The following is a 13,070-nucleotide window of genomic DNA, read 5'->3' as shown; positions in this document are numbered from 1 at the left end:
TGTTTCCTTGTATTACTCATCTGTCTATACTCACCCATTGTTTCTTGTCTTATATGAAATTATAAGAGTTTTGGGAAAGAGAACATTTTTATTGTGTTTGCACAGAATCTAGTATGTGGGGGACTTGATCCATGGAAGACACTCCCAGGCTTACAGTATAAATAATACTGAGTGCCCCTGCTTTTTCTGTGTAGTGGTACAAGGGATAAGTTTTTTGCTCATGGGTTCTAGGCATTCCTTAAATGCTTTGGCTTTTCATATGGTATTATTTTTAGGCCTTTCTGGATTTGTAACACATAGGATTGGAAGTTTGGTCCCTTGCTGTTGCAGGCAATTACGTCATATAATCCCTTTCATAAACTGTTCAAGTGCCAGTTCCCAGCAGTAGTTAATATAATAAATGAGACTCGTTTTAGTTGTTTCTAGAGAGACACAGCATGGTTTTGCAACATCAAACATTGGAATGGCGAGCCAATCCATAAAATCAGACTCACAGCAGTAACTCAAAGCCAGTGGTAAATAAATAAATAAATAAATAAAAATGAAAAACACAATGATGGAATGAGCAGAAGAATAGGGAAAACATTTGCACTGTTAATGTTTTTAATTTGAAGAAAAGGAATTTGAGTCCTTTTTTTTGAATGCTACCTTTGTTAAAATGCAGTGCGTTCCTGGGGCCCAAAGACCTTTTCCCATATAAAGAATATAAAGATAAGTTTGGGAAGTCGAACAAACGAAAAGGATTTAATGAAGGCCTGTGGGAAATAGAAAACAACCCTGGAGTAAAGTTTACTGGATATCAGGTAAATGAGTTTCTCTTCTATTCCTCCTTATCTTTCTTATTTTCTTTGAAGACTTCTTATCTATGTAAACATTGTATGAGTGATGATGGAAGGTCCTGGTTTTGGTGGAGCTAGAAAGTTTCTCAGCTGGTGATTAGAGTGTAATCATATAGTATAAAGACAACTGTGGTCCTGCGCTGGGTGACAAATTGAACTTTAATCATACTGCAGGGCCCTTTGCTTTCTGTGATATTCTGGGGTGGCGAAGTGGAAAGTTCTGCAGCAGATTTAACTGAATTAAAAATGGAAGGTTTTGTTTACTCCACTATAAACATGACTTCTTCTTTCTGTTGTTTATTTTTATATCAAGTTCAGTGTATTTTACACAGACCTTAAGGTCACTGCACTTTTGATTTTTACATTGGTATGTATAACACAGAATGCCACTGACAAAGTAGTGAGGGGTGAGAAGGTGGAGGTTTAGGCTGCTGTTACCAGATAATAGCTGTTGTACAACAGCTCTCCCTGTTGGATATCAGGAGCAAAAAGTGAGTGCAGCTGGGGAGGGAGAAGAGTAGTCAATGTAGTCGGTGGGCTGTATAAAACCAGAGAACTTAGCTCATTAAAAAAGTGTGGTCCTTTGAAGATAGAAATCACCTCGAAAAGACGGCGAACACCTATTACATTATTAGCACAAAACCTTACAAACCAAAGATACGGACCACCTGCAGACAAGCTGCTGCCCCTCTCTGTTCCTGTTTTACATTTTCAGCCCTACAGATGTTTTGCATACACTTGCGGATTTAAAAAAAAAATCTAGTGAATAGTCTGTGGGAGATGAACTGTCAAAGAGCTCTCAGCCTTTTGGTCAGTGTTTGCTTTTTCCTAACACAAAGGTCTTGCCCTTTGAGGGAGTTTGTAACAGCCATCTTTTCTCCTGAATAAGTCTGTCCTAAATGCAGCCAAAGTCTAGAAGTTTCCATAGTTTTGCCCAAAAAGCTACATGCCAGATCTCTCCACTGAACAACCCTTGGTTCTCTAGCAAATGCACTTCTGTTATCAGATCTTCTGTATCTGTTTAAGTCCTTCAGAACATACTATCCCAGGATCTGCATCTGATAACTGTTTTCACATGGTGACTGAGAAAATTACCTTTACAGCCCTTTCTCTTGGTAATTGTAAGAATAACCGGGGCTCCTCCTGTCTAGAACATTTAAAGTGCAAGCTCTCTATTCCCAGTGTTTCTCTGTAAATACAGAACAAAAATTAAGCGGTAGCTTTTAGTGATATTTTTGTTGTTTATATTATTATTATTATCATTATTGTTACTTTAAAGGCAATTCAGCAACAGAGCTCATCAGAAACTGAGGGAGAAGGAGGAAATACAGCAGATGCCAGTAGTGAGGAGGAAGGTGATCGGGTAGAAGAGGATGGAAAAGGCAAAAGAAAGAATGAAAAAGCAGGCTCAAAACGAAAAAAATCCTACACTTCAAAGGTTATCTTCTGAGTTTTTCTATTGTTACCCATATATATGTTACCCATTAATAACCAAGTCACTGTGTACCTTGTGGCTATCTGTCCTTCCTTCTTTAGTGTTTTGATTCCAGTACTGTAATGATGGTGTTCAAACGGGCCCTTGATGGTGTAGACAGCCTTGGTGAGACAGCAGTTGAAATACTCTGCCCTGTTCTTGTGCCCACACTTTGAGAAGGCATAAGAATGGGAAGGAGTTCAGAAGATCTGTAAAGAAAATCCATGCAAAGTTAGCCTCAAGGTTCTCAGATCTTCAAGAAAATGAGAAATTTGATAAGCTCAAATAGGTATTTCCCCATAAAGAACAATAAAAATGCTTTAGAAGTGTGTCTCCTGTGAGACATGAGTTCAGGGTTGGTCCCTGTCTGCGAGAATTCAAGATTACCTCTCCCATCCCCAGCGTGAGTGCCCAAGATGCCGTAATAAATGGTAGGGTAGGGTCAGATGTGCTCAGTTCCTCCTGCTGTAGCTGTGCTTAAAACACTTCAGTACAGGATACAGAACAGGAGAGAGAAAGAGCTAATTCTGTAATCAGGGAGTAGGGTACTTAATTAGTAGATAACAGACTTACATTACAGTGTCTGCCTACCCTGTGAATATCTAAGTAACCACATAGATAAGAAAGCTAAGAGTAGTGGGTCTCAGACTGCCTTATAATGGCTGGTCAACGTAATCACCTGTGTACATGGCAATTTGGGTATCAAATACATTCCTCTTGTCACCTGGGTGGTAGGGAGTGACATTATAGTCACTTCTCCAGCTCTGTGCACACCTCCAGGTCTGTCCTTTGCTTAAAAAATGGTGGAAGGTGTGGCAGTCACACTCCTTCACATTCATGTTATTCTTCTGAAAGTGAAAAATAAATGAAATGAAAAGGAGCAAGTAGACAATCTAATCCAGGCTTAATTTAGGGGGGGGGAGCAAGAGTTTTTGTGGTTCATCTACTGAACAAAATGTTTTAAGTAATTTCACCCTCTTTGTGTGTTTTACATTAGAAATTCAGGTCTGGTCTACCATCTTCTTTCCAGAAGACTCTGGGCAAACAGAGGATTAGGAAAATGGTGGCTTAATGCCACAATTTATCCTTTTGTACTGTAGAATTGCATAACATAAAGGGAGCAGGAAAGATATATTGGTTCCACATGGCTTTAATGTTAATATATTAAAGCTGACAGCACTAAAAAAACTATGGAAAGCAGTTCTGCTAATGTTATTCTCATTTTACATCTCTGTGTTTAATCAAAACTTTTGTCAAGCTGGCACCATCTGTTTCATTAACTAGCAAAACCTACAGGTGACCCAACACTAATACCCACCTCCTATTACTGTGTCTGTCTTACAGTCAACTGTGCTGCCAGCCTGTGTTGAACACAGAATATCTGCTTTTGCTCCAGCTACTTAATCTGAGAAATGCTTTTCACCCTGCATTTCCTACCCAGTATTCACCTTGAACAATGAAGCACATGATCAGGCAGCATTGCAGATATGTTACAAAAATGTCTTTCTATGGCTGAAGCTTTGTTTTTGCTTTATAACTTTGTTGTCAATCATTTTAGAAATCCTCCAAGCAGTCACGGAAATCTCCTGGAGATGAAGATGATAAGGACTGCAAAGAGGAAGAAAATAAGAGCAGCTCTGATGCTGGGGACGCAGGCAACGACACAAGAAACACTTCTTCAGATTTGCAGAAAACCAGTGAAGGGGTAATCTTTCATTAATATAATTCACTTCACATGCACTTTGCTACCACTGGGCTCTGAAGTTGGGGTGAAAGGTATTGTGCTGCAGTGTGTATACCACATGCAGATCTTTCCATATTGTGTTTAAGTGCTCAGAATGTGTCTAGAACAGAAACATGGGGTTTCTGTTCCATGTTCTCCCCTGGTACAGATTTTGCTCTAGGGAAATGACTGAATGAGGAAAGATACTACAAGCACTGTTTTGTTCCAACACTTGCATGGATGTCAGCTGAGAGTAACTTTTGAAAACCATGAGCTGGAATGATACAAAACTGATGTGAGAGCAGAAGCAGACTGTTTGCACAATGCATTTTGGCTCACTAAACAGTGGGAACCTGCTTATCCTTTCACACTTGTTTGAAACCTGTGTAAATCCCACTGATTTCTTTAGAGTTCATGAGGTTTCCTGTGTGCCTTACAGAGTCTGTATACTTTGGGTTTTAGGGCAGATCCTGGCTTAGGATAGGGTCTTCCAAGGAAAGGGTTTGCTGTATATAATGGTATAAAAGTACATATATATGATCATATAGATAGTGCATATATAATTGTATGCAGTTTCAGATAGTCTGTGTGTTTGTGTCAGTCGTGTGCTTGTGTCAGTATTATTTTGTGACCACAGCAACAGAAAGGAAGGCTGCTAAGCAGGGTATTGGCATGGGAATTGGTTAACTGTCAGCCTCCTTTAACAACCAGTACTATTTCTGTGCCTTCAGAGCAACACAAGCCTCTGTGCTCCAGCACTTACAGCTCCTCTCAGAACCAGTTCCTTTCTGGTACCCATGCCAGGGCCCTACCATGTGGCCAGCAGCTGGGCTGGGCTGTCACAGGAGCTGCTGAGTGACATGAATTCCCAGGTGTAGGAGGGAGCCAGCCAGCACAGGCTCTCATCTGACATTGCCGAGGTGCCTTAGCACCCAGCTGCGTGCTCAGCCTCAACCCTTTCTCACAAAACACAACCTCTGGGGAGCTGTTGTCATCTCGTGCTTAAGACTTTCCCCAGAGCTTCCTGTCCCCTTGTCTCTCTGAGGTACTGAGTGTCTGTTTTGTGGCTCTTGGCGTTATGAAGACATTGGTGTGTGGCTTCTGGGGCCTGGACCCTCTCGTTCACTCCGAAGGAGCTGCTGGCCTGAGCCACAGACAGGTGCAAGGAGCCACTGCACCCAGCTACACCTTCCCAACACCTCACCCACATAACCTGAGAGTTTGGGGCTGATGTATGTTGTGAGTGCACAGTGTGTGTGTTGGTCATTGTTGTGGTTTAACCCAGCCGGCAGCTAAACACCACCCTCCCCCCTCCCTCTCTGGGATGGGGGAGAGAAACGGGAAAGTGGAGCCTGTGAGTTGAGTTTATTAAGACAGAAAAATAATAATAATAACAATGATGATAATAGTACTAGGAATAATAATGTGTACGAAACAAGTGATGCACAGTGCAATTGCTCACCATCTGCTGACTGGTGCCCAGCCTAACCCCAAGCAGTCCGGCCCTCCTCCCCCAGCTAGCCACCCCTATATATTGTTCAGCATGACGTCAGATGGTATGGAATACCCCTTTGGCTAGTTTGGGTCAGCTGCTCTGGGTCTGTCCCCTTCCAGCTCTTGCTGCACCCCCAGCCTGCCCGTTGGCAGGATAGAATGAGAAGCTGAAACATCCTTGGCTTGGTGTAAGCACTGCTCTGCAACAATTAAAACATCAGCATGTTATCAGCACTCTTCTCATCCTAAGCCAAAACATAGCACCCTACCAGCTACTAGGAAGAAAATTAACTCTGTCCTAACTGAAACCAGGACAGGCATGTTCTGGTTAGTTAACCCTGTGACACTTCAATATCCTCAGAGATTTTTTTTCATTGGTATGAAAAAACTGGCCATGAGCTCTGTCTGAGGTGGCAGGAGGCCTGAGGAAGGTGCCCTGAGGTTCAGGAGGGCCTGCTTTGTTTCCCATGTTTGTAGCGATGACAGGGGATGTCTGTGAACTTCAGGCATGTTCTTGTAAGGACCAAATGCTTACTGAGTTAGGTCAGTCACAGATTAAGTGGCTAAAAAGTCCCACAGTGTTGGCTCTGTGGCTGGTGATATTCTTATAGCTCTTTCTTCTGTATGTGACATGCTTGTAGCTGCTGGTTTAGGAGCCCAGCGTGCTAAATGCCGTGCTGCTCTGCAGCGTTTTCAGGACTGCAGATATCTCACAGCCCCTGTGCTGAAATGCAGTCAACAGTCTCTGTGCCCTGCCTGCCAGCACGAACTCTGCAGAAATATTCACAGTAAACATTGTACCCACGTGAGGAGTTGACTCTGCTCTGACTTCTGCAACCCCAGCGTTCAGGCTCAACATCACGCATGAATGACCAGTCTTTAACCAGATCTCTGATGCTTTTGATATTATGGGAAAGGTGAAGTTTTAGTAGCAGGTACAAGAAGAGGTGGTTTTAAGGGCAACTGAAGATCAAAGTACTGCCATGTTTGCAGGAATTCACATCCTGATCCAAATATTTTACCTTGGGCCCATTTCTGCTGCAGACTCAGCATTTCGCGTGTAAAACCTCTTCTGCATTTGCAGTGCAGTTCTCTCTCAGGACCACGAGGAGACACTCCATGTCTCCATGTCCTCAAAGCCAGACCAGGTGTCTGTTTAGAAAGTATCCTTCATCAGGCACAAGGCACTTGGGGAAAGAGGAATCAGGATTTTTTTTTCAGTTTGCATTACACAGGCAGGCAGTCACGTAGCTCATGGCTAGTTGCTTTCTGGTTCTGCCAGGGGCCCTGAGCTCCTCCGGCCCACACACTCGGACTTGTCTCCGGTGGAAAGGAAGGTGGAAAAGGCCAACGCACGCCTTCGGAGTTGGGGTGCTCTCCTTGTTGTTCACACCCACTAATCCGAACCACATCCAGGTCAAATAGAGGACACGGTCGTAAGTGAAATCCTTTAAAACTGTCTTTAAAATCGTGTAGGCTGTGAGGAAAGCACACTACGGATAATGCCCAGTGTGAAGAAAATGGGCTTCCCCCTCGCACCCAGCGCTGTGAGGCCGGGCGGGCTCGGGCCGTTCGGCCATAAGATGGCGCCAAGAGCACACCGAGATGGTTGTGGGTGCAGGCCGCGCCCCCGGTCCCAAAGGCATCAGGGGGCTGTGTGAGACTGGCACCAGAAGAGAGCTTGTTTCAAGGTTGCTCGTTGAGAGCTGCTGTGAAGGCAAAGAGGAAAGAAAAGCAAGAGCTCGGAGCCCAGATCTCAAGGACAGGCGTGTCTCCTCCTGTACTGGTTTTGCTGCTGTGACCGGCCACTTGGAAGAGGCCTCACGGTGGAAGCTGTGAGGGGCCATGGCTGTGAGCTCAGGCACCCCGCATAGTGCTCCCCAGGGCTGCTCTGCACCTCCCAGTGCCTGACCAGGCACAGCTGGCTAAAAGACACGAGTTTTTCTCTTAATAATAATGATGTAGTGGTTATGTTTTATAATCCCCACATTGCAAGCTAAAGGCACATCTCCCCTTTCCGTGTCAGAGGGTACCTTGTCTTTTAATCACGCTCTTAACCTCAGCATTATGGGGATCTTCATGAAGGGTTAACTGCTGAAGTCAAATGATTGCAGGAGCATCTTCACCTCTACTTTTTTAATGAAATTTCTAACCTCCAGGTGGTAGAGGAAAGCTTAGAAATGTGAAGTGATGGCTTCCTAAAGACTCAAAACCCAGAGCAAATAAAAGTACTTCCAAAGCTATGATGATTTTTTTCAGCCAATTTCATACTTTTCAAGGGCTCAACTCATGATTTTTTTTTATCCCTGGGGTTGACAAAACTGCTTTTTTTCTTACCTTTTCTTATCTTAGTTTCTCTACCATTCTTGAGTACTGCAAATACTCTCATCATAAAAGACGTGAGCTTCCTCAGACTCAAACAACTTAAAATTGCATCGTGCCACCACTACCTGGTTCTCAGTTTCTTTCCCTCATTGCTTTTGTTTAGCTGATTCCCTTGCTAAAAAGATATAAAGCCTGAACCTCAGGGTTTTATTATCTAATATTAATTAACTAATAATATGTTAACTAAGACGTACCATCCCACAGCTTGCTCAAATCAAGTCACAGACCCCCCATGGCAGTCCTCTGCTGTTAAATATTAAATTGTCTTGCCTGTCTCAAAATACCACATAAACGGAATACTCCTGTGGAAAGGTATTCATGGCTCTGTATTGTTTACTTTCTATGGTGCAGAATTAGCTCATAAATCAGTGAATTCATGGCAGCAGATTTACATTCCACATTTAAATCTCTTGTGACTTGTGTGTTTGGTTCTTGGCTGGCATAACTCTGAAACGTTGTAACTGAATACCTAAATCGCTTTTTACTTTCAATGCTCTGGATACCCGTAAAATGACATTTGAAAGCTGACTGTAGTCTCTAACTTATAAGGAAGTATTTGAATGTTAAGGCCAGCACTTAGGGTATGGGGCAAGTTTATCTTTCAGTATTTGTTATTTTAGTTACTAGTCCAGACACTGGCTTGGTAAGCGAGGCATTCTGTTCGTGTGAGCCTGCCTTTCATTTGTGTGAGGGGGCACATGGTTGCCTTTCAGGAGGTGAATGATACTACTGAGTCTAAGAAAAGTACTGGATTTGTTGGAAATTAAATACATTTTTTTGGTCCTGTTACAGCCAGGATATTGAAGTAGAGTAAAGGACTCTGATCTTTTTACTCACACTGACAATCAGTTAACATGGGAGTCAGTGGATCTATTTGTGGAGGCAACTGCTTGCCAGCATGAATAAGGGGATCAAAATCTGGTCCAAGATTACTGCCATCTGATACTATTGCAATTGGGAGAACATATTTAAAACAGCCTGTGTCCAAGACATATTTTTTGTTGTGATGTTTGTGGGGTAGCAACAATTGCAGTTACTGCTGTAAAAGAAAAGTGTTACAGCCATACTGGCCAGAGAAATACAGGTTCGTTTCTGATGCGGTTTTGAGATGTTTGGTTCCTTAGCTTTTCCTTCTTTATTTCTCAAGAATTACATTGGCTAGACTGCATAACAGTTTTGGGGTTTCACCAACATGAGAAGCATAGCATTTAGGGCTCTATTCTACGTAAAAGCATTATGTTGGCATTCGTCCAGAGAACTAAAATAGAATATGTGTTTCTGTCTGATTTTTTTTCCAGGAATTAGGTAAATTAAAATTCACCTCTCCAAAAAAACATTTGTAAAAATGCACAATAAGAATTTTGGTGTAAAAACTACCTAGTGACATACTCTCAACTGGCATAAAGAGGTGCGTTGTCTGCTGCCTTAACGCAGCTCAGAACAGCACTGCTCAGTAAGGCAATGAGACGTAATTCAGGGGGAACATAAATGTCTGAAGCAGCTGGTATAGATGAAATACACTATTTGCATCTCTGTCTACATTGGATTCTGTAACCATTTTGATCTCAAAACAGCATGGAATAACAACAACTGTAAAGAGCAAGTAAATAATTATCCTTCTGCTCATCCAACGAGACCTAAAGTACAAGGTGGCTGAGTTGCCAGGTACTGTCATGGAAGGAATTTTCAGTGCCAGAAAAAACAAGGCAATACGGAGGTTTAGCTTTATTCCCTGCTCTCTGTACTCCCAGTCCTTCTGTTACAGCTCCAAGCTCCATTTTATGGCTGACTGCAATCTTTCACTTGCATCACCCAGATTTTGTGCTGTTTCTTCTGTGTGCAGCAGCGCTGGCCAGTGCAGCACACATTGTACCCTGCCTTACAGTAAAGCTGAGTGGTGTGCTCAAACAAAGATGATGTGATGTGATCTGCTTCTGAAGAGAAGCGAAACCATGGAGACCATGGAAACTGCTCGGCTGCGCCGCATCCTTGTTCAGCGGCCGATGAGGGAGCTGGCAGCGCATGCTGCCCGGGCAGATGAAGCAGCCTCGAGAGGCCCAGGTTCTCATCCCAGGGGCTGCGTGTGTGTGGGGAGCAGAGCTCTGCTGGCTTCTTCGACAGCTGGGAGCACGTGTGGAAGACAAAACCTGTGTTGTGGTGGAAGAGCCTCCTGCAAATTGCTGAAGTGCTAGAGGATGATTTGCATACCTGGCTCTTTGTTCTCCCTCCTGTGCTGTGCTGTGGCTCTACAGACACATCTGTGAGGCAGGGTAGTGCAGCTATTAGCATTCGCAGTGTGCCACGTGAGCAGGGTGCTTACCCAGTCTGCTGGCAGTAGCCCAGAGGGGCCTTGTTGTTAATAAGTGCAAAGCTTTAATACTCTGAAAGGATGGCTCTCCTTATGGGGTCTGAGAGGGATGCTGCAGGGACCGGCTGTTTGAACACCCATCCTGCCTGTCAGAGCTGCCTAGCAGCTGCCATTAAGAACTGGAGTCAAAGGCATGGCTCGATTGCTTAATCATTTATAGTTGCCTTAATGGGTGTCTGCACCTCCCTCTGAGGGGAACAGAAGTGGCAGTGAACCCTTCCAAGCCATGTCTCCAAAGCATCTGTAATACTCATCTCACCGACTCTTAAACAGGGTAGAGGAGGTCAGTGGAAGCGTGGTGCTGTGGATGAACTCCACCGCTGCACTTCTTGATGGGAGGCATGGCTCGGGCAGTTTCTTGTAAGACATCATTACACGCATAAGCATTTTTTAATAAGTAACCCCTTATCATGTGTCGTTAGTCAGGATGTACCGGGACCTCCCACATGGAAGGTGCAGGTTTCCATTACTTTTTGTGCTGCACTAGTTTGCAACCCCCTTGTTGTAGGACAGAAAAGCCAGACTGAGCAGAGCCCTTAGTTCAGAGGTGCAGCAGCCAGATTGGGACCCCAGGCTGCTAAGTGGGTGCTGGTATGCACTGATCCTCTTGGGCAGAGGAGTGCGGCCTGTTCTAGTCGTGGCATCACATGCAGCAGGCATGAGGGCCAGAGAACTTAGGCAGCAAACTGCTTGTGCAGGGCTGTTAAGATGCCTTCTTTGCATATTTTCTTCCAGATCCCGTGTAAAATGAAAATTCCGTCACCCCCAGTGGATTCAACCTGTCCCCCTTCCACCCCTTATTCCTTGATGTTGGCTTTGTTTCTTGAACGACACCAGATACATTACCAGTGCCTTCATGCTGCTTGTGTGTTGTATTTTTTTCCAGCCATCAGGGTGTGGGCAGACCAGCATTCACATCCTGGGTTCTTTACAAAGGAGAAGGGAGATCTTGGTCGGGGCTGGGTAGTCACGTGGCATTGTGCGACCTCACATTGTTCGGCAAAAGTAGTGGGTCCATGCGCCTGTAGGTGTCTGGCTGCCTCTGTTTAATGTGAAGAAACTGAGACTGGGAGACACTTGCCATGAGGACAGTCTGATCCCATTCTAATCGATGTCAGTGGAAGCAGGAGCTGACCTTGACTTGGTCATAAAGGGGGAGCTTCTTCCTTTTCTGTCATCACCTTACAGTGAACTCAAGCCAAACTATTTCATTTTCAGAAGTAACGTTCAGACATCTTAGCTATGAAAACTGTTTACCTTTCCTTTTGCTTGTTAAGTGTTCGTTTGTTTGAACAAGAGTGTTCTCATCACAAGGTCTTCAGTGCCAGAGCTTTTGCTTGAAGCCTGTCGATATCAGTGATCTAGCCAAGTGGGAAAATGCGAGATTCGGTTGTGCGTGTGAAGTGTCCTACAAGATTTACAATTAAGTGACTGAGGAAGCCAAAAAACAACTCACATACATGACTTGAGTTACTTAGTTGAATAGAGCTCTAAATGTTTACTCTTAAACTGTGCTCTTTAATATCTTGGAGTGGTATGTTTAGTTGATGTAACATAAGCAGTTTTCTCTAGAAAAAAAGTTCTGTTTAAACAGACCAGGCAACTGCTTGTACCTGTGACTTTGAAGTAGAATAATAAGGCATTAATTATATTCAAGTTTGTTGCAGTGTGCTTTTTCTTACATTAAATGTGATTTTTTTTTTTCTTTTTCTCTTTCAGACTTAACCAACATAATGACTGCTGAATATTAAGGGAAAACACAAGAAGGTTCCATGTTTGGTTGTCTAATATTCTTGGATTTGATATGAGTCACCACATCTGTTCATTAGTATCATCAGCAGCATCCCAGTTTGTATGCACATTATTCACATTCCTATCTGTTGTGTTTGCAGAAATGACATTTTACCCTTTTTTCTAAGGGTTACTTTACAATTTTCATATTATTTGGTTGCATGAAGTTGCCCTTTACCAGTGGCTGAGGTTTATGAAGATATCGCATACTTGAACATGTTTAGATTCCTTTTCTAAACAGAAAAGGTGTAACTCCAAATTGTATCATTCTAAATCAGCATTTTTAAAAAACAAGTAGAAACGAGTCCCTTTCATACAATACTACAATCTCTTCCACCTACAAACATAATTTTAAATTTCCCTGTAATCCATACTTTCTTGATTTTTGATGAGTTTACAACATAAAAGAAAAAATCTTTTTCAGTTGAGATCACCACAAAGTTCAATAATGTAATAAAATACCTTTCCTTATTAGAAGTACCTAGCTAGTTATACTCTTAATACTTCTCAAAATCATGATGTAATGTACACTATCTGACTTAGTTCCTATATGTGAAGTTAGTGAAAGTCTTTTTGTGTTTCTTTAGATTAATACAAGGATTTTTTCCAATGCCAACACAATTTGAAATCATTCATTTGGATGCTTTCCATTTTTAAGCTTACTGTGATATAGAACCCTATGGGAAACCAAAAGAAAACATCAATTTTAATTAATGAAAGGCTTAAAAAAGGATGCTGTCATTCTGGCTTTTTTTTCCTTTTGGAAATAGAACTAGACTAGTAAGTAAGCATTCCAAATCCATTATTCTGTGTACATTATTGTTGCTATTGTGATAATAGAGATTTTTATTTATTTTTATGCCAGCTTTTATTGTGGAAACATATTTAGTCTGGTTTTATCAATCCTTGTTATGCTTGTCCTTGGAACATCTTTTGCGTATTCAAGGTTTGTAGTTGACGAGTTTACTGTAAAAAACTAAAAAAAAAAAAAAAAAA

At 42.6% G+C, this 13,070-nt stretch overlaps 1 protein-coding gene across 1 annotated transcript in view; it reads left to right on the top strand.

The window, feature by feature from the left end:
* Nucleotides 1–13,070, top strand: part of HDGFL3 (HDGF like 3) — a 37,582-nt gene extending 24,512 nt beyond the window's left edge. Inside the window, exons 3-6 of the mRNA XM_032195105.1 lie at nt 665–803; nt 2,119–2,277; nt 3,872–4,018; nt 12,003–13,070. Of these exons, the coding sequence (XP_032050996.1) occupies nt 665–803; nt 2,119–2,277; nt 3,872–4,018; nt 12,003–12,008 (451 nt within the window). The 3' untranslated portion in view covers nt 12,009–13,070. The remainder of the gene's footprint in view (nt 1–664; nt 804–2,118; nt 2,278–3,871; nt 4,019–12,002) is intronic.

The sequence above is a fragment of the Aythya fuligula genome, chromosome 11 (genome assembly GCF_009819795.1).
Source record: "Aythya fuligula isolate bAytFul2 chromosome 11, bAytFul2.pri, whole genome shotgun sequence".
NCBI lineage: Eukaryota > Metazoa > Chordata > Aves > Anseriformes > Anatidae > Aythya > Aythya fuligula.
This window is presented reverse-complemented; position numbering and strand designations above follow the sequence as displayed.